This window comes from Camelus bactrianus, chromosome 6 (assembly GCF_048773025.1).
Source record: "Camelus bactrianus isolate YW-2024 breed Bactrian camel chromosome 6, ASM4877302v1, whole genome shotgun sequence".
In the NCBI taxonomy this organism is placed as follows: Eukaryota; Metazoa; Chordata; class Mammalia; order Artiodactyla; family Camelidae; genus Camelus; species Camelus bactrianus.
In genome coordinates this window covers 7565078-7587051 of record NC_133544.1, presented here as the reverse complement: position 1 = coordinate 7587051, position 21974 = coordinate 7565078, and the positions used below count along the sequence as shown (strand labels likewise).

General features: G+C 37.2%; 1 protein-coding gene across 3 annotated transcripts in view; it reads left to right on the top strand.

The window, feature by feature from the left end:
- The window catches only part of VRK1 (VRK serine/threonine kinase 1), a 91929-nt gene that overhangs the window by 47414 nt on the left and 22541 nt on the right, over positions 1–21974 (top strand). For 2 of the 3 annotated variants that reach the window (XM_074365064.1, XM_074365063.1), the window contains exons 4-11: positions 822–891; positions 1831–1918; positions 6678–6786; positions 6906–6998; positions 9001–9133; positions 9946–10066; positions 10364–10422; positions 14069–14247. In XM_074365064.1, coding sequence (XP_074221165.1) covers positions 822–891; positions 1831–1918; positions 6678–6786; positions 6906–6998; positions 9001–9133; positions 9946–10066; positions 10364–10422; positions 14069–14247 — 852 coding nt within the window. Of the gene's footprint in view, positions 1–821; positions 892–1830; positions 1919–6677; positions 6787–6905; positions 6999–9000; positions 9134–9945; positions 10067–10363; positions 10423–14068; positions 14248–18888; positions 19014–21974 lie in introns of all 3 variants that reach the window. The other variant, XR_012507396.1, reaches the window with a different exon arrangement.

Genomic DNA, 21974 nt, shown 5'->3' with positions numbered 1-21974 from the left:
TCACTCTTCCAAATTTATTTAACAAGGCAAAACTCCCAACAGGCTGATATTTCTTGTGTGTCAAATACCTTTTTGTGAATATAAGCCTCTTTACAAATAATTTTAACTGCTAATTTCCCTTAAAATAGGAAATGAATGTAGTTCAGTAAAGTTGGTGGAAAACAGTTCTTATTGAGCCTCATTTTCCTCTTGACTCTAAATTATCACGTGGGAAGTAAATTGTAGGGCTCCTTAGTTTGAAAAACGTGGGAATCAGGGCCAGAAAGGAAAAGATGAAGTTAAATGGACATACTTGCTCTCTCTGGAGTCCCAGAACACTTCTTTGTGGTAAGGTTGGGTTTCTGCCAGTTCTGATAAGCTAGATATAGCTGAAATGAGAAACAGGAAAGGCATGGGGTTTTGCCACTGATTACTTAAATCAAGTATTGAAATTTTATTAAATCTGAGAAGCACATTGTAGCCCCTTGGGGGAACAGTAAACATGGTTGCAGATCTTGCTTAAGAGGAAGCTTAAAAAATGTGAGAATAAGTTTAACAATTTTCCTAAACTTCTGCCAAGACTGAGCTGCATATCTGATTCTGTATAGTTCATCACTTACAGAGGTGGAACTTGAGAGAAATATAAAACTTCTGGACTTTTCTGAGACTATATGAAACATTTTTGAAGAGTTTTACTTAATCTTAAATATAGTTTATAAAGTTAAATATCAAAATCATATTGTTTAGAAAGAAAAATTGACTTATGTCTTTTTTGAAAGTTTATTGACAGTAACTCAGTAATTTTAACTACTGCTAGTACTAATTAACTCTTATGTTTTGAGGAACCCAGTGACAATGGACCTCTTTTTACTGAACTAAAGTTCTACCAGCGAGCTGCCAAACCAGAACAAAGTAAGAAACAAGTACACATGTTTATGCTTTTAAGATGACCACTATTTTTGTTTTGTTTAAGCCAAGACTGGAGCATTGGATCTTACATTATGACATTTTGTTATGTTTTACTTTATAGGTAAATTCCACTTAAATGAGAATTATATGTAAGAATTTTGATCTCTTAATAGATTGGTTATGATAAGATTTCACTTATATTGATATTAATCTAGTTAACAAATAATATATGATTTAGGAAATATTGTTAAAAATTGAGAATTTATTGAGTATGGCTCAAGGATCTCCAAGTCTTGTTGAGTATTTTTCTAAACTCTGGAGAACGCAGCCTGCAGAGCTGCAGTAACTGATGGACTAGAACAGACTACGAGGGAAGAGAACTCTTTTAGCTGCCCTGGTCCTTTCTGTCCTCCGGTCCCCTCCCCTCGCCCCCTTCCCACCCCCTCTAAAGATCCAGGGAGTCTCCTGGGAGGATGGTCTCAGGCTTGGCAATCTCTCAAGAGAGCCTTCTGACTCTCCTAGAACTTGACTTTCTGGTTGAGGATTTTTAGATTGGGGTGCAAAGTAAGTCTTTCTGTGGAAGGAACTAAACATTCACAGAACTGGAGATACTAATTGCAATTGCAGTACTGTGGTTTGATTTTTTTAAAATGATTTTTCAAAAAATATTTTCTTTTGCAGATTTTTCATATGTTTAGGGCAGGATAACAAAGTTTTCTGAGTTAATAAAAATGTTTTGATTATAAAGTACTTTTCATTTACTGGGTATAATGTTCTGTTCACTTCTTTTTTTTATGAATACAGGTGAAGTCTTATTGCATGTATAAGTACATTCTGTTCTTAGTGATTTATTTATTTACTTACTTATTTTTCTTAATGATTTTTTGAAAACTACTTATGTATCACAGAATTGAAATCACAAGCATGTGTTCTAACTTGCAGTTCAGAAATGGATTCGTACCCACAAGCTGAAGTACCTGGGTGTTCCTAAGTATTGGGGGTCTGGTCTACATGATAAAAATGGAAAAAGGTAAAAATATGCAGATTTTGTTTTTCTTCTCCATTTCTGAGCATTTACTGTTCAGTTTGTTCAGTCAGGTATCGGGTACTAAGCACCTGTCTACAGTACTGCTTGGCCTTCACCTGGGCTGCGTGGAATGTATTCAACAGAGATGAACAAGGTGTTATCTCTCGTCTAGGAGACTTGAACCAAGTGGTAGCAGCTGCCTGGAACCTAGCTGACAAGTAGGAACAAAGCCAGACATGCCTGCATTATTTTTTTCCCTTAAAAATGAATAAATAAACAGACAAAAATCTCCATGCTGTTTATGTAAAAGGAAGCCCTCAGGCTTCAATTTGGCATTTCACGTTAGATACATAATCTGCCCATCTTTACGAGGTTTCAGTCTAACTGGTGAGAAAAAGCAAACCTGTATGAAACAATCAGAGACCAGTTAAGTGCTGAATTGTGAGATTCTGACTCATACGTGTCTTAGGAGTTCAGAGTGGAGAGGATATTGCTGGCATTGTTGAGTTGGAGAAAACCTCCGGTACTTTGATGCATAATTGGCACTAAAAATACCTGAATTAATGAATGGAATGTCACAGAGTTTTGTTGGTAGCTGAGAGCTGAAGAGTAGATTTAGCTGGAGCGGGGGCTGCGTTGGTAAGCATGCTTTTAGCTGCAGGGAGGGGTAAAGCTGACTCGGCTCTCTTTAGTGGTCATCAGGAGCCCAGCGTCCTCACCCTGCCCTTTGGCCCTCTTCATCTTAGCTTTGCTATTGGTTCTCCATGGTGCGGTCCCAAGGTGACTGTCCGTCTCTGGGCTTCTCGTGCAGACACACCCAACAGCAGAAAAGGGGGCTGCTGCTTCTGAGTCTCAGTTTCCTGGCAGGGAAACCTTTCCCAGGGGTTTTGTGGCAGACTTTCCCTGGTTTTCTTGGTCAGGGTTTTATCACAGCTGATTCTTAAACCAGCCACTGGCAGGGTCAAAGTGGTCACAGTGATGAGCGTGTGAGGCACTTGGGTAAGAGGATGGTGAGCTTGAGACAAATTGGTGCTGTCAGACGAGGCGGAGAGGAGAGTAGAGGAGCCGTCGGGTGGCAGTCGTTGTTCACGGGGAGTCCTTACCCTGGAACCCAGGCATCTCTTAGGGAGCACAGGAATCCCCTGGAATAACGAGGTAACATTTTGTTATATATGGTTTTGCTGAGACAAGTTTCTATAGTTTTTGTGAAATTTTCTGGAGAAACAGCATGGAGCAAGGATTCTGGAGCCAGACACTTGATTTCAAATCTTTGTTTTGCCCCTTAAAATGTGTATGGCTGGATAAGTTACTCCTTTTTGCCTCAGTTTTTCATCTGTGAGATAGAGTAACACCTGCCCACGTAAGAAGGGGTACTAAGTGTAAAGCTGTTGGAACACATGCAAGTGTTAGCTTTTACTCTCAAAGGGACCGTCGATCCCTTAGAAAGTCATTGTAGAGAAGGGGTAGCATCTCAAGGGGAGAGCGCCGTGAACCCCTGGGCAGAGTAGGCTTCTGGCCTGCTGGGTGGCCTCCTGGCTACCTTGCTTTAACAAGGGGAGGAGGCATGCATGCGGAAGAGAAGGAAATAACTTGGAGAAAGAAAGAGGCTGAAGCAGATAATGAAGACCTGGAGGGAAGGGCTGTTGGGAGCCCGTGTGCAGGAGGTGACCGGGAGCTACTGCACGCTGTCCAGCTAAGGACAGCGACATGCGGGGTGAATGCGGCATTTGGGGATTGGTTTACATGGCGAATTGGAGCCTCGCTGTGGGGAACTTGGGCAGGAAAATTCCTTACAGATGACTTGTTCAAAAGCAGACACATTTGTACCCTGGTATACAGTCGTGTTCCTAAGAAGCGGTACGTTATCAAAACCTGCGTTTTATAGAGATAATTGGAAGTGTGGCTGGGGCTAGGTCACTTTAGACTTGGAATAACCAAGTTTTTTTTCCCCTTCCTTCTAGAATTTCAGTACAAACTTTTCTTTAAAAAAAAAAACAACAACAGCAAAAGTGTATCACAATGAAACCTAAACCTCACTGAACTTGAATGTACTTGCCTTCTTCAGGGGTAGTCCTAGGTAGTCTCTTTGTTTCCCATGTTTCCTCACCCGTCAGATGGGGGTAACAGTGCTTACTTTACGGAGTTATTGTGATGGGACGAGAACATGTGACTCATAAGCGGGATTTTCTGGCACATAGTATGTGCTCAGTAAATGTTAATTGAAATCATTATCGTTGTTATTATCGGATTTGCTTATTTATTTTTCTTTGGGATGATGACTTTAAAGTTGTCAACACTGTGATAGCACACTTTATACATTCTTATCACTGATTTTGTGATAAATCAAAGGGCCAATTAAACAGGGCTGTGAGTGTGGCTCCTGTGAAGTGATCAGGGCCTGGGAGATGGTGGGGCGGAAAGCTGATTGTGAACTGACAGGAGCGCTGCAGGACAGAACTCCCCCGTGTGGACCAGAGGATGCTGTGGAGTGCAGGGACTCGAGCCACATCTGCCTCACCACAGCCCAGTGGTGGCTGTACCGCTCAGCCTGTTTCTTCTGTAACATTGGAGTTGCTAGAATGAGCTCCTAAAAGGGAACACTAAGCACCTGTAAAGTATTCGTTTACTTTTTAGGTTGATGCTCTTAAAAATAATCATTTTAGTTCTTACAAAAGTAAAAAAAATAGAAAGTAAGATTGTCTTTCCAGCTGCCAGAAATCCGTACTTGGCCCTGTAACTCATGTGAAGTGATATGAATATAGTGTTGAGAACAGTGTTAGGCTCGTGGAAATGTTAGCTACTGTCATTATTAAATCATTTACACTGGTTTGTATATTCCCATTATTTGCATTGTTTTATTCAAGTCCCCAGGAAATTATACATCGATGGTTTTACTTTAGAAGAGTTATTTAAAAGTAGCTTTCTGTTTAGTACTCAGTGGCAGAACTATCCTTGCAGAATATGGTAAAAATTTCTGTGCAATATGTAGAATCATGCTTTAGTTGATGTGTATAATTTAGAAATGGTGAGGTTAGAACTGTGGTGGCATGATCTGTGAATAAAAACAAAGTACTTCATGTGATATATTAACAGATCCCAGGTTGAATTAAGCAATTGTGTTTTTGCTCCGTTTCAGAGTGTCAGCAGAGGTTGTATTTTTGTTACTCACCTATTATTTTATAATAATTACACACACATCACTTATTTGTAGAAACAAACATGTACCTGTGAACTTGGCCTCATCCCTCAACCTTTCAAACCTGTTGTACAGGGGACTCAGGAAGTCAAAATTGCTGTTCCCTCTTTATCATCGTAGAGGTCAGGGTACCAAGGGTCTGACATGAATGAATACCTTTTGCCACTGACTAATTACATGGCTTTGGACAAATCACTTTACCTCTATAGACATTAATTATTTTATTAAAAGATGTTTAGAAAGATGATCTCTAATTCTCTTCCAGTTCAAGAATAAGTAGAATCCTGAATTTTTAGTTCGGCGTGTTGTGTTTTAATGTTAGCTCTTCCTTCCCTGTTGAACTTGTTGTATTGTATTTTTATCTTAGAAGCCTACACCATATAAATTGGCTTTTGTGTCCTACTTAACATTTATTTATTTTGGTGTTTAGTTTGGTGGTCAAAAGCATGGATCCACCACTTCCTAGAGGACAAATTACTAATGATCAGTTTTCTTCTGCTGTAAAATGGGGCTGAAGGACCACCTACCTATAAGGGTGATGTGAGGTTTAAATGCACTGGTACATCCACGTGCTCAGGACAGTGCCGTGAACATACCAAGGCTTCAGTAAATGCCAGCTTTTGTTGTGATGATGATTAACCTTGTCCCTATTAGAAGATACTTCGATACATTTTGAGTGTGGTCTTGGTTTTTATTGATTTATTGAGCGATTTAATCAGACAACTCCGAACCTAGAAAACTATAAAGATGAAAGCGGTCCTCAGAGCACATGCTGAGCCGTGTTACCGCAGCTGGGTGATGCCTTTCTGTACGCACTGAAATGTGACATGGTTATTGAATCTTAGAATTTGGGTGCTGGAAAAGAGCTCTGAAAGCACAAGGCTCTACTCTCACATTTGACACCTGTGGAAATTGGGGCCCAAACAAGAAATACGACTTGACCAAGGTGACAGAGTCGGTTTGTGGCAAAACCAAAAATCTTCACATTTTTGCAGGACATCTATTCTTCCTCCAATCTTGGCTATTGAGTACTTAGTATGTAATTCTTTTACACCATTTAAGCCGTTTTATTGTATTTAGCTGTTGTTACAGCATCTCTTGACAGTCTTGATTTTATCAGAATGTTAATAATACTGCTAAAATGTGCCTTAAAACAGAAGAACAGCCACAAGCAGGAAGCTAATATTCAGAAATAAAAATTAACTTAATGACAGAAATCAGTGCTGTCAGTCTTACTCAGAGGATTTTGTCTTCGCCGTGACTGGATCTGCTGTGTTCTCTCTGTGGGTGTTGTTGAATGTTGTCTCCTGTAACCTGCTGAGATCCGGAGGCCCCAAGGCGTAAGTCAGGACAGGAAAGCTCTTGCAACTCTTGAGATTTCTGGTTGGGAGAACTTGTTTCACATGTTTATCTTTCCTTCCTTCCTTCCTTTCCTTGTCTTTTCTTTCTGTCTACTTTCTTACTAAACATTGCCTTGAAAAAATTCCTTTGAAAGGAGAGTACTCATTGCAAAGTAGGTGTTCCTGAGGTGCAGTTTGTTCATTGGCTTTTCTTGTTTGTCTTCAGTTACAGGTTTATGATAATGGATCGCTTTGGGAGTGACCTTCAGAAAATATATGAAGCAAATGCCAAAAGGTTTTCTCGGAAAACTGTCTTGCAGCTAAGCTTAAGAATTGTATGTGAGCTACATTCTTCTCCTTTTTAATCCAGTAAAGGCTAGTTGTGTTGAAGCTCGGTCCTCTGCTGGTTGGTGTCAGGTACTGCATTAATTTATTCTATATGATGCTTTCATAGCTGGATATTCTGGAGTATATTCATGAGCATGAATACGTGCACGGAGATATCAAGGCCTCAAATCTTCTTCTCAGCTACAAGAATCCTGACCAGGTAGCTTTATACCTTTAATTTCTACCATTTAAAACCTGTTGTTTGAAAACAAATATGGTTGCTATGAACTTCTGAACCCATGCAGAAGTTTTACTTTTTGAAGTAGATATGGTAATAATAATATTTCTTCTTGACACTTTTATCTAGTTAACATTCTACATTTTTGAAGCGATTTGTTGGCACTTTATCAAGTTGGCTATTTTGCCCTAAATAATATTCAGAAGAAGTACTTGTGATACAAAATGGATTTCAAATAGCTATTTGGGGGTGGAAACTTAAAATTATATAGTGCACCAGTGAATTATGTTTGCCTGTCTGCTTTGTCATTTTTAAAAAATTTCCTTTGTTCAAGAAATCCATCAATGTTAAGTGTTCTGTTACTTGTAAAATTTGGTCTTTAACATGTTGATTATTCAAATCAGTTGGTTTACAGAAATATCTTAGCTGTCTAAGTTTGTATACCCATAGTGTTTGGAATTCAATTGAGCATTTTTTTAAGTTTATTACATTTTCTTTATAATTTTTACTTCTTAAGGAAAGGAGAAAAGCTAATGTTACTATACTTTTATTTGGGTCAGTTTAGTTGGAGTAGAGGGATTTATAATTTTCTTGAAGCTGATGCCATGATGTTGCTAAAGGTAGGGTTTCGGAGACACAGTTGGGTCACGGCTTAATCCCTTTCACATGTGCTCTTACTTGATCTTGTATAAGAAAGGAATATTTTAGAATTTTAAGTGTGTTTATGTTGAATGTCATACTTTATTTTTCTTTTTCTGAAGGATTCCATTAATTAATTGAAGTAGACTGGACTTGTATAATATAATAAAAATACAATTTATTTCCATTTGTAGTTGAGTAAAACATGCTGCCTTTTGTTTAGATGGAAATATGTTTGCAGCTCTGTTACCCTTTGGGCACATGTTTCAGGTGGGGTTATTTTTCTAGTGTTAGATGTGTGGTCTCGACCCATCCCCTAGTTCTAGTCCAGTTCTCTCCTGTGACTAGATGCCTGCATGTGTGAGACCATTTCTGGGAGTTAGAGGTGCACTGTGTGGTTCTGGATTAGAGGAAAGCCACATTTACTAGCTTTGCACGCTAGTCAGATACACACACACATGCCTGCAGATATGTGTATATGTTATATCAGAATTTAGGTTTTAATTATGAAGACTTGACGTTAATATATATAATATTTAAAGGTAGATAAGAGCCTCATCTAAACGTTCTTCAGATTATTATTATAATCTATGAAATGTTTTTATGGAATGAATTGATATTTGATTATTTTTTAAGTGAAGAAGGAGAGGAATAACTAATAGAGCATGTGTCAGCTGAGTTAGCCGTCCTACACCCAGTGTGTGGCAGCTGTAGTGCAACAGGTATTAATGGTTTACTCTGTGCTCAGTTTTGTTCTGGGTGCTGTAAGAAGTAGTGTAAGATTATAATCTTTTAGATTAGGAGTTTGGGATTAATAGACACACACTACTATATATAAAATAGATAAACAACGAGGACCTACTGTAGAGCACAGGGAACTATACTCAATTTCTTGTAATGAGCTGTAATGGAAAAGAATCTGAAAAGAAAATAAATATGTATGTGTATGTATAACCGAATCACTTTGCTGTACACCTGAAACTAACGTTGTAAATCAACTACACTTCAATAAAAAATAAGAATTAAAAAAAAGATTTACAATCCTTGCTCAAGTTGAAGAGACAAGATTATTTACAAGTGTAACACGTACTTGTCTAAAAAAATCCAGTGGTTATTATCTGCACTATAGCTACATGGTCATTTAATGTTTTTCTTTAAATAAAAAGTCTTTCGGAATTGAGTTTTCGCTGCTGTTTGCGTACTGGACCTAACTTGTCTGGGGCACTGTGGCACGTCCTTGTAGATGAGTCTACCCTCGAATGACAGAATTTTGTTTCTGGGCTTTAAAGGAGTGTATATGCCATCACCTTGGCTTTAATTTGTCTTGGTGCTTGGACATTTTTAGGTGTACTTGGTAGATTATGGCCTTGCTTATCGGTACTGCCCAGAAGGGATTCACAAAGAATACAAAGAAGACCCCAAAAGATGTCACGATGGCACGATTGAATTCACCAGCATCGACGCGCACAATGGCGTGGGTACGTCAGTGGCACCTGAGCAAGAAGTACCCTGCTGACGTTTCCAGCTAGACTCCTGCACGGTTCTTCATTCTGCATCATAGATAAGTAGATAAATCAGTCAGAACTGAAGAGGCAAGGCAGGGTGGGGGGAGAAGGGAGTGCTAAGCTCCTGCAGTTGTGCAGCAGGGCCGCCTGTGTGCGTGCGTGCGTGCGTGCGTGCGTGTGTCCGTGTCCCGTCTCCTCCCACCCTTCAAAGATCGCCAGGGTTTGAGGCGTGAAGGCGGGTCAGTCAGCTACAATGATGACTTCTGCTTTTATTTAGCTCAGCTGGAATGTTGGATCTTTTCCTCCCTAAAAGTCTTCACCTTTCTTATGCAGCTGCAACTTGGTAACCGATAAACTGTTATTTGTCACCTATCAAGTTGGCCTGTTTCTTCAGCAGTCATTTCTTTTCTGTGCCCAACACTGGAGGAGCTAAACCCCCCAGTTCTCTGGGCCTCTTAATAGCTTGTAGCACTTTTACTGTCTTCACATTTTCCAAGGACAGTATGAAATGTGTCATTGTTTTATAACTTATTTCCTAGACTGATACTCTCGGTTTGAAAATTTAAAGTTTACCAGTTGGGTTTTAAAGTAAATTATTGATTGGAGGTAAATTATTTTTGTATACTGCCCCAGGTAACAGTGCTTTTTAAAAAACTGAGTCAAGATTTTATGATGAGGAACAAGACTGTAGAGTTGACTCTTTTCCCTTATTGTTTTAGATACACCTGAGGTTCTGCCGCAGACACTGTGTCAGTGTGCTTAATCTGCTCCTTTTGTGTTCGTAGCCCCCTCAAGACGTGGTGATTTGGAAATCCTTGGCTATTGCATGATCCAGTGGCTTAGTGGCCATCTTCCTTGGGAGGATAATTTGAAAGATCCTAACTATGTTAGAGATTCCAAAATTAGGTAAAGGAAAACTTTTAATAAATTATTTTGGGCAAAATCATGATAAGACAAATGTATTTAGTCAGAACTTCGTGACAGGAACTATAGTTTTAACTGATACTTACGAAGAAATAAGAAAGTACTTATGAAACGGTAAAATTCCTTAGTCTTTTGCTCATTTTATTTTAGAAGAATGTCCATAAGCATGTTTAGGGTGTAGCACAATGCTGCTTAATGTGCTATTTACTGGTATTAAATATTAATAACTCTTCATGGCATCAAGCTTCAAACAATGACTCATTCTTTAATTTTTAACAGATACAGAGAAAACATTGCGGGTTTGATGGACAAATGTTTTCCTGAGAAAAACAAGCCAGGTAGGAAAAGACTTCTTAATTGTTTGTAGGGATTTTGTTTTCTTGGAGAAAGAGGAGTCATGAGGTGCCTGGACTATCCCTTAATATAAGAGTGTAGGTTTTGTTAAGTGTAGTCATTGCACTGGGGCCAGCTCTCATGACAGACTGCGTCCCTTCCACAGGCGGGCCTCGCTCAGTTATTAGTCAGTGCTTTCAGTAAAGAAATCAAATTTCATTCATTAATTCAACTTTTTTTTTTTTTTTTTGACACTTCATTGTGTGCCGAGGACTGTTCCAGGCACTAGGGAGCCCCTAGTGAACAAAGCAAGCAAGAGTCCCTGTCCTCGTGAAGCTGGGGCGCTAGTTGGGAAAAGTAACAGTAAACTAATGAGTGAATGGCCTCGCTGAGGAGACGACACCTGAGTGGTTGTAGGAAGGAGACAGGGAGGGACATGTGGACGTCTGGGGAAGAGCGTTTCTAGGCAGAAGGAGCGGAAGTGCTGGGGTGTTTGAGGAATGCCTTCCCATAGGCCATCACGAGGGCTTTGGCTTTTACTTTGAGCGAGACCTTAAGGTTTAGGTGAAGAGAGGCATGAATTGTCTGTTAAGAGAAATCTTTCCAGCTTCTGTTTTAAAGACAGACAGACAGCTAAGGAAACAAGGCGGGGTGTAAGCAGGAGCCAGTCAGGAGGCTACTGCAATAATCCAAGCAAAAATGCAGCAGTGGCGGTAGTGAGGAGTGGTCCATTTGGGTATGTTTAGAAGTCTTGTCAAGCCTTTGCTCTGTTGTCTCCGTTTTAAGGAGGTCTACCCTGACCTTATCCATTTAAAATTGCAGCCTACCAACCACCTCAAGAAATGGGATGTTATAGGTTTCTCAGAATCCAGCCCCCACCCCTCCCACCACCCCCAGTGCCTCATGCCAGTCACGAGCCTCTCCTTCTGGTCTGATGAATCACTAGCCTAACTTCCAACACCAAGGCTTTGTTTTTGAACTATATAGAAATGGAATCAGGTGAACAACATACATCACTTCAGGAGCACAGGGATTTTTAATGTTCTGGTTCTGTTAGGGTCCCTTTTCTTTCAGTATTGCATTTGTGACATTCATTCCCACTGTTGCATTTTTGGACGTTTTAATTTATTTTCTAACTATTGAGGAGTAATTGACAAATACAGTTGTCCAGCGTGATGATTGGATGTGCAGGCAGAGCCCTGCTGTTATGCTTTGCTTTATTGTGCTTCATAGTTATTTCTTTTTCTTTTTCCACAAATTGAAGGTTTTTGGCAACCTTGTGTTGAGCGAGTCCATATTGCTGCCATTTTCCCAGCAGCAGTTGCTCACTCCATGGTCTGTGTCACGTTTTGGTAATTCTCACATTATTTCACACTTTTTCATTGTATTTGGTTTGATGATCTGTGATCAGTTTGCTTTGATATTACTATTGCCTAAAGGTTATGACTCACTGAAAGCTCAGACAGTGGTTGGCATCTTTTTAGCAATAAAATATTTTTTAATTAAGGTATGTACATTTTTTTAAACGTAATGCTATTACACACTTAATAAACTATGGTATAACTTTTATATGCACTAGGAAGCCAAAAAATTCTTGTGACTTTATTGTGATATTTGCTTTATTGTCAGTCTGGAACTGAACCCATGGTCTCTCCGAGGTCTGCCTGAACCTATACAGTGTAGAATGATTACCAAGATCAAGACAATCCAACACATCTCTCACCTCGAATAGTTAAGAGGGTTAACAGCGGCCTTTCTTGGAAGGACCATTCTTTCCTTGTGATGCCACCTTTGTCTTAAATCAGGTGTGCATCTGTGGATCTGTTTCTGGAGTCTTCTCTTTCATTGTTCTGTTTGTCTGTTCTTGAGCCACACTGTCTTAATTACCATAGTAATAAGTAATTAATCTTAAATCCTAATATCTGGTAGTTCAAGTTCTGTAGCCCTGTTTCTGCTTTAAACTTGACTTTGCTATTTTGCTTGACACTTTGTATATCTGTGTATATTTTAAAGTCACCTTGTCAATTCCACACACATCCCCTTCTCCAGTTTGCTGGAATTTTGAGTGAGACTGCATTGACTCTGGACTAATGGGGACCTCTGACATCTTTATACTGTTGATACTTTATATCTTCCATTTAATTTGGGGTCACTTAATTTCTCTCACCTGTATCTTAGAGTTTTAATCTGGAAAAAAATCTTTCCCATCTTTCATTATACTTGTTGCTATGTATTTGATGCTTTTTGATGCTATTATAAGTGATATATTTTTATTAAATTTTATTTTTCCAGTTGCTTTTGGCTAGGATATAGAAGTAGAATAAAATTTTAAATAGTTATCTTATATCCTGTGACCTTGTTAAATTTACAGATTGGTTCTAGAAGTTTTTTATAGATTCCTTAGGATTTTCTGTATACACTGTCCTATTTGTGAATAAACTGTTTCACGTCTTCCAATCTACTCTTTATGCCTTCTGATTCTTTTCTTGCCTCACTGTACTGGCTAAAAACGTACATGACTTTTGTGCTGAATAGAAGTTGTGCAAGAGGACTTCCTTGCCATCTTCCTCTCTCAGAGAGAAAACTTTCAGTATTTTGCCTTATTTGGTGATGTTTGCTTTAGGTTTTCTATAGATTCCCCTTTAATAGTTGAAAGAGAGGGGATTTTTTGGTTCTTTTTTCTTGTGTACCTGAATATTTAGAATCATGCCTGGTGTGTAGTGGGTGCTCAATGAATATGTGAATGAATGACTATATATGTACGTACGTGTGGATGTAGCATTGAAGATTTCCTGATTTATTGGGTGTGGAAAGAGAGAATTCTCGGCTTGAGGATCTGAAAGGATGGAAGTTTCAGAGAAGGGCAAAGTGCAGGGGGAGCAGGTTTTAGGGGTTGGTCAGGAGTTTGGATTTGCACTTGTTGGGATTTGAGAAGACGGAGAGCAGGTGTATGAGTCAGTGGATATACACGTCTGGAGGTCAGTGGAAAGGCTAGGCTGGGGATAGACATGCATGAGCCATTAGCCTAAAGTGGATTTTTAGATGGATGTTGAGAATTGTTGGTCTTAACTAGGAAGATTTCTTTTTATGCATTTGTTTCTGCCTCAGTGTACAGTAAACCCTTTATTATTCAGAAGTCGATTTTTCTCTTTTATAGGAAATCCAGGCCATGCTTCTTTTTTTTTTAACCTGTTTTTCATGTTTTATTTCTCATTTGCACAAAGAATGCAGCTGTCTTCTATAGAACTAGTGGCTTCCATGGCAAAAAAAAATACTGGCTATGATATTTATTGTACTTAAGCACCTTTTGCTTCATAATCTTTATTTTAGGTCCTTTTTTAAAAAAGCTTTGAACCTACAGCAGTTATTTTTGTATATATTTAAATTTTAGGCATGTCTTCTATCTTACTGTCTCTCACAATTAAAAAATGTTTTTCACATTGTATCTCAAAATCCTTTTTTTATTTGACTTATCTGACAATTCCTGAATTCAAAAGCATACTTTCCATTGAAGAAGTGATTGAAAAAAAATGTTTAACAAGATAATACATTTGCTTTCTAATTTTACTGTTAAAAATCTATTATTTTCTTAGAAGAGACAAGTATGTGGTATATATGACAAAAATTTACAGAATAGTTATGTTCTTTTAGATGAAATTGCTAAATACATGGAAACAGTGAAATTACTGGACTATGCTGAAAAACCTCTTTATGAGAAGTTACGAGATATTCTTTTGCAAGGACTAAAAGCTGTAGGAAGTAAGGACGATGGCAAACTGGACCTCAGTGTTGTGGAGAATGGAGGTTTGAAAACAAAAACAAAAGCAAAGGTGAGTTTTGTTGTTGAGTTTTCCTTTGGGCTTCCTGTGACTGTAACTGCAGCAAATACTAATTTTAGGCAAGTAAATCAGTAGCTCAGTAAAGAGAACAATAACAGATTGCTTCACCATCAAGGGTTTATCACTGTTATGTAAGTGCAAACTGTTTATGCTACGGAAAAACATGTAGAGGGTTGTAGAAAGATGTCCAGTAGTGAATTAGGAAATTCGTACGAAGATCCTAGCCTGGGCTACTGGTACCTGGCCGAGGGATGTGGGCGGGGCACTCAGCTCGTAGTCTGTGTGTTCTTTTCTCCCAGCTCACCCCTCAGAGTTGATTTTGTCTTTCACTTTTTCCTTGTCTGTTGGTGTGGTCCAAGTATTTATCTTTTTAGAATTGGTATTTGAAAAATTACCATTTGAAAATTTCCTGGTTTGTGGTGTGTTTACCATTTGAACATTATTTTGGTCTTTACAGAAATGTCATTATATAAAGCTGTGTATCTGCATATAAGGGAATTAATTTTTTGGAAAGAAATGTTAAATAATAAACTTTATTGGAGAAGTATTGTATAAGCAGGTAAATAACACCTGGTTATCACTTTAAAATTTAGATTTTATAGGTAAGCGTTCACTTATTGGTTATTTTTAATAATTATTGATCAACTTACTTATTTCCTTTATAATATAAAATTATGTAGTAAAATGTTAGCTACTTTTAAATGGAAAACTACTTTTAGAAGAAAAATAATTTTTATATTATTGGCCATCTTTACTGTTATTAATTCTGTAAATTCCAGTACGTTCCTTTGGAAATCTCATATTCCAAGCTATGAGAAAAAGAGTTAAAAACAAATTTTCTCTCTTTAAAATAATAAGCAGCATATTAAAAGATTTTTGTAATTCTTTTTAACTCACAAAGGAGATAGGAACTTTGAAATTGGATCATGAATTTGAGTTTTTTTGGCAAATAAATAGTAGGTCTCCTTGTAATTTCATCACAGAACCTGAAATTATACATATGCATCTACATATACATTTTTTTTTGTCTTTTGTAAATTTTGTTTTAATTGCATCTGCTCCATTTTTGTGGTCAACAACTGTGCAGAAAGCACATCCAGCTTTGAAGTGAAGAGGATAAATGGAAGGCTGAGTGGAATTTTTCAGTAAGGAAGTACACTTAGAGTTTGCAGACATGTAAACATACAGCATCTTCTTGCTTAGGACAGATTAATATTTATAGCTGGCTTCTGTAGTGTTTTTCTCTAAAATTCTGCTGATTGAGAAGCCCAGAGCTCTGTTGCAGTGAGATCTCTTCCAGGACGATTCCCCTCTCCTTTGCAGATCACTGTTGTTTGGACCCACGTGCTAGAGAAAATTTGGTTTCTGCAGGTTGGCTGACTTTACAGCTGAATAGGTCAGTCTGCTGCAGAGCTAACATCTGCGACCTTATAATTCTCCTGTGTCCTTGGGTAGTTCAGAAAGCTGGAAATTTCTTGTTGGATCATCCCCTACGTGTATAAAGCTTCATTTAGGAGGTAAAAAAAGAATGAAAAGTTGAACTATTAGATTTCCTTCATTAGTCTATTGCTTGTCTTTCCCTCAGAGCTGGCACAGGACTGTTTTTGTACTAAAAAGAAATTAATGAAAGTTAAGATTAGGTAAGGTCATGAAGCTGCCTGATAGCTGTGTAACAGTAGCTGAATTGTCAGTTTTGTTGGCCTTTTTCTTTCTGTTTGTAAAAGTGGGAGAGTTGGACCAGAGCAGTTTTTTTTTTAAACCTCAAAAGGTTTTCTTCAAATAAATTGTAAATAACCCACATCTAAAACACACAAACTCAGAGCACCAGTGACTGAAAAGTTGGGGGCTTCCATCAAGGAAAAGCTTTCTTCTTTGAGAAATTAGTAGTCATCTCTTTTTTGGGAAGGAATAAATAATTGAGATGTCTTTTTTTGCTCCGGTTACCAGGAAGTTCAGAGCTGAATATAACATTTCATCATTCAAACTGAATTAATCCTTGTAGTTGTATATTTGCTGCTGCTTCTTTTCCTCTGTCATAATTTTTTAAAACTTAAAAAAAGTATATGTTCTTTGTTTTTATAAGGCTCAAATCTCTTTTGGAAAGGGGTAGGTTTAATCAATTCAATATATATTTCTCTTTATAGTCCTAAGAGCTATCTGTTATGGTAAAAAAAAAAAAACCTGTAAGAATTGATCAACAGTAGAATGAAACAAGATTTCGATCCATTTTTTTACAGCTATGCTTGATTATGGTATAGTAAATTTGGAAATTATAGTGAAATATGAATTTATCCACTTGGAAAAGTTTTTAGCTTTAATAACCTAGGAGTATTATTTAAAGCACAGAATTTTGGGATGAGATGAAGCTGAAGTAGAAAGACACTAAGTATCAATCTGCTCTTAAAAAGTATGGCAGCCAAGGATTTTTATTGTTGGTTAGAACTAGGCACCTTGATTAGAACCTGAAAGTATGGATCCAACAGTTACTGGATTCAGTGTGTATTCTTACAATTACATATAAGGTCTAGTTTATGTCCCTGGTCTAGGTTAGGTCCCTGGGGCTACAAAGATCAATAATATGTAGTTCCATCCTTAAAGAATTTCTTCCTGTCCCATCTGGGTTAGGAACAGCTTAATTTACTGGAGAGAACTCAGCAAGTTAAAAGGGCATTAATACTTCCATTAGCTATTTTCTTGTAACGTTTTGATTAAGTTACTTGCCCAAGCCAGCAAAAAGCTCTGTTCATTAGAATCTCTCAAGTCTCATTCCTGGAGATTCACTGAGTAGGTCTAGAGCATGGCCCTGCAATTGTCAATTTTTCTGTTTTCAATTTTTCTGTTTTCTGGCAATATATATGGTTGCTTCCTATGAATGATGTATACATACTCTTCTTTCCACTTCCCAGTTTTTTTTTTCCTAAGTTATGCTAGCTGGCCTTTCTAGAGTTTCTCTGAAAAATCATTACCCATTGTTAAATATGTAATGAATTCCTGCTGGTACTCATCCTGGAACATGGTACAAAGAGCAAAGAAAGGCCTTCCTTCCAGTGCAAATCAGTGGCCTGCAGCTTCTCTGGTGGCTGGCTTCCTGTCTCTCTGAGGTGATCACAGCTCGTGCAATATTAAATTTATACTATGTAGCCTATAGTTTAAATTAAATTGCCCCAAATATACCACCTAAACTTGGTGAAGATCTGTCTAGCTGCTTTTGCATGATAAAATGATAGAAACCATGTTTTCATTATATAAATTTAACTTGTGGACGTTGATATGTTTCTTTGTTTTCTCATGGTAGTTTAACCATAGCTGTGTATTTCAGTGTTTATTAGCAATTCCTTTCCTTAGGTACCCCATTATTGAGCTCTTCATTTTGAGTCTTGTCTTATTTGGTTGGATTTGGTCAAGTATCTTTTTCCCTAAATTTTTAAGAGAGATTACGATATATGTACAGAAAAGTACACAAGTAACTGTGGAATTTGAACTTTACAAAGTGATCATATGCATTTAAACATCACCCAAATCAAGATACGGATCATTGCAAGAACCCCAGAAACCTCTGTCATGTCCCATCCCCAGCCATTTATCCCTTCATTAAGAGTAACCCCAGCCATTATCCCTTCATTAAGAGACTTCTAACGCTGTAATTAGTTTTGCTATTAAAATAGCAGTAGTACCATACATTTTGTATACTTTTGGGTCTGTCTTTTATTCATTTGTATATCTGTATTTTCATGCTGTTGCATGTGACGAAAGTTTTTTGCTTTTCCTGTGTAGTACTCCATTATATGACTATATCATAATTCACTTATCCCTTCTGCTGTTTATGGATGTTTGTATTGTTTCCAGTTTTTGGCGATTGCAATAATGCTGTTAAGAACGCTCATAATTTCTTTTGGGAAGCGTATGTTTATTTCGAGTTAGTTATATATGTAGAATTACTGGGGTGTAGCCCTTATGTATGCTTAGCTTTTGTAGATGCTGCCAAGCAGTTTTCCCAGTCTTCTCTCCCACCTGCAGCTTAGCTCTGGTTGCTCACTGACTCTAGCTATTACATTATGTTTAATTTTATCTATTTGGTAAGTGTTTACTTGTGTTTCTGTATAGCTTATTTATAGTTTTAATTTAATCTCCTTGAGAATATTGATTTTGATCTTTTTATATGCCCGTGAGCCTTGATTATCCTTTTTTAGTGAGGTGCATTTCGGATCTTTTGTCCATTAAAAAAAATTAGGTTGTCTGCTTTCTTTTGATTTGCAGAGGTAAGTCCTTTGTGTGTATACAATATATGTATTGTACATTTTTTTAAAAGTCTGTGCTTTATCTTTTCCTTCTCTTAATAAGTGCTACCTTATGATTTTGAAGAACATTAAGTTCTTCACTTTAATGAAGCCTAATTTATCAGTCTTTTTGACTATGGCTAGTGTTTTGTGTATTCTATTTTAGGAAAATTTTGTCTACCTCAAGATCATGAAGATATTTTTTCATTAAGAAATTTTATCTTATGTTTTTCATTTAAGTCTATAATTTAACAGGAGTTGATTTTGCTCATGGTGTGAGTCAGTGTTTATTTACCCTCTATGGATATCTAGTTGATCTAAACCATTTATTGAAAAGACCATAATGTCTCCACAGCATGTAGCTGTAACTGTATGTGTTGGGTCTGTTTCTGGATACACTATTCTGTGCCACTGACCTGCTCATCCATCCATCAATGCCACATTGTTTGAACTACTGGCTTCATAGTGATACTTGACAGTGTAAGTCCTCCAACTTTGTTCTTTAAGATTGTCTTTGATACCCAAAGTTAATAGAAGGAAATAAATCAATGATCAGAGCAGAAATAAATGAAATAGAGACTTAAAAAAAAACAACAATGAAAAAGATCAATGAAACTAAAAGCTTATTTTTTGAAAAGATAAATAAAACTGATAAACCTTTAACCAGACACATGAAGAGAAAAAAGGAGAGGGCCCAAATCAATAAAATCAGAAATGAAAAAGAAGTTACAGCTGACACCACAGAAAACTACTACGAGCAACTATACACCAATAAAATAGACAACCTAGAAGAAATGGACAAATTCTTGGGAAGATATGATCTTCAAAGACTGAACCAGGAAGAAATAGAAAATATGAACAGACCAGTTACTAGTACTGCAATTGAAGCAGTAATTTAAAAACTCCCAGCAAACAAAAGACCAGGACCAGACGGCTTCACAGGTGAATTCTAGCAACCATTTAGAGAAGTTAATGCCTATCCTTCTGAAGCTATTCCAAAAAGATTGCAAAGGAAAGACCATTTCCAAACTCATTCTGTGAGGCCACCATCACCCTATTGTTTTGGGAAAAACTTAACATCTTCTCAATATTCTTTTCTGTACCATGAATATGGTATACCTCTATATTTATTTATTTAGGTGTTCTTTAATTTATCTCAGTGATGTTTACAGTTGTCTCTGATTATGTAGAAATCATACACATCTTCCATATCTGTTTTCTTCTAACTCCTTAATTCTTAGTCTGTTTCTTTTGCATCACCTGTGATTATTCCAAATGTTTCCTTCATTCAGTTGTCAGCTCTGTCTGCTGTTTTTTGATGTTTCTAATATACTTATAAGTTTTTTAATGATTATCATTCTGTTTATTAGCTATGTAGTTTCCTTGTTATCTCTTGTTTCTTTTAAAATTATTTCTCATTGTCTCAGTCTTTAAAATCTTTTCATTCTAAACTTCCAATGCATTTTATGAAATTTTCTTATGGGGGGAAGAATATATTTTCTTTCAGAGTGGTGTCTTTAGCTATTTTTTGCATGCTATAGTCATTTATTTCATTTTCTCCTTTGCCCCAACTATTGTAACTCTGTTGGCGTGCTTTTTCTCTTCATCTTATTAATATTGAATAGGGATAGCTTTATCTGGACTCACCACGTTGTATTTGTGAATCCTTGGCTTTCCTGTTTTATGAAACTATTTTTATTTTCTTCGTATTTGGGATTTGGGGGCTCAGTATTGTTAATTGATTTTCTTTGCCTACAGGTGCACACTTGGGGAAGAGCTGGAGAACCATGGCTCAGCTGGTACTATAGGCCAGATTATCTGTCTTTCCCCAGTAGCTGCTTCAATTCTCTTCCTACCCAGAAAAGGCAAAACTGTGGTGAAATCCACTGATGTGCTAATGCGTTGTTAGTTAATCCACAGTGGAAGAGAGACTTCATCGGAGATCTCTTCTCCATGGCTTTAGCTCTTTATATTTACTTATTTCTTTTTCTTTCGCTGTATATTTTGATAAATCCTTGTTTATTGTTAGAGGTAATTAATCCTGAATGATTTGATTGTTCTGCCCTTTTTCTCCAGGCTTCTTCCCAGCTAGGGAAGAATCAGAATTGTAGGTTCTGCTTTTGATGAGTTTCTGTGGAGTAAGGAATGTCTCTTCTTTTTAAGGGGCTTTTCCAGTCTTGTCTTCTAAGATTCCTACTTATATTTTGTAAATTGGAGGCTATTGGTGAAGATATCAGGATAGTGTTCACTCATGTTCTTTTCCACAAAATTGTCGGGGTGTGTAAGAGCTCGTTGCTCCTGAAGTGCCGACTCTCTTCTTGGCCACCCTTCCCAGAGGTTATGGTGTGAGGCTCTGCCACTATTTGCTGCTGAAATATTTTTTAATTGTTATTTTGGGTTTATTTCTTCAGATTTTGGGGTGGTGAAATACTACCAGGTTGTGAAATATTACCCTCCAAATATCCCACCCTTGTTTTTTTTTGTTTTTTTTAAACACATTTTAACTTGTGTGTGTGAACATTGAGTTAACTAGAACATGTGTCCTTCCTCCATAAGAGTAAACCAAACATGTTTTACTTTTACCCTCTCAGCGCCTCGCAAACCATCTCCCGTATTACAGTCAGTTACGATTTTAGTTCAGGTTTTTGTTTTTGTAGACTGCGTTGTCATTAGTTCTTTAGAATTAATCATGAGTCTTAACTGATTTGTTGTTGTTGTTACCACTTTTTTCTTGGGTCCATGTTTTTTTTTTTTTCCTTGGATTCATTTTTCAAAGTATGCCCAAGTAATTTTTTAAAAGAGGGTTCATGAATGGTAAAATTTTGAATTTTGGAAAGCCCAAATCAGTTTATATTTTGCTCTAGTTGAAGAATAATTTAGCTGTATGGAGAGTTTTAAAAACATGAGTCTGTTGTCTTCTAGCATCCAGTTGTGTTAATTTTTATTTCTTGTTAGAGTTACATGTTTTCCACTCTTGAAGCTTCTTGCTTTTTTCTTTATCTTTGGAATTCTGATTTCCCAATAAGTATGTGTGTGGTTTTTTGTTCTGTTTTGTTTTTTAAACCTCATTCATCCTTCTCAGTACTTGATGTGGACCCTTTTCATCTGAATATTTAATGCCCATTGAAAAATTTATCCTTTACGTATGTATTTCATTTCCATCTGTTTCCATTCTTTCCCTTGGGAACTTACTCCACGAATCTGGGAACTTAATAATCGAGCATCTCTTCTTTGTGTCTCCTAACTCATCCACCAGATTTTCTTTCTTTGTCCTTGACACTTGGTGGGTCTGTGGGCTTCTTCAAGCTCACTAGTTTCATCTGTTCTATTTTTCAGTCATGTTTTAAATAAATGTTACCTTATTTCTACGTCAGCTTATTCTTATCTTATTGATGTGACAGCCTCTTAAACCTTTTTGGGAATAATAATTATAATAACTTT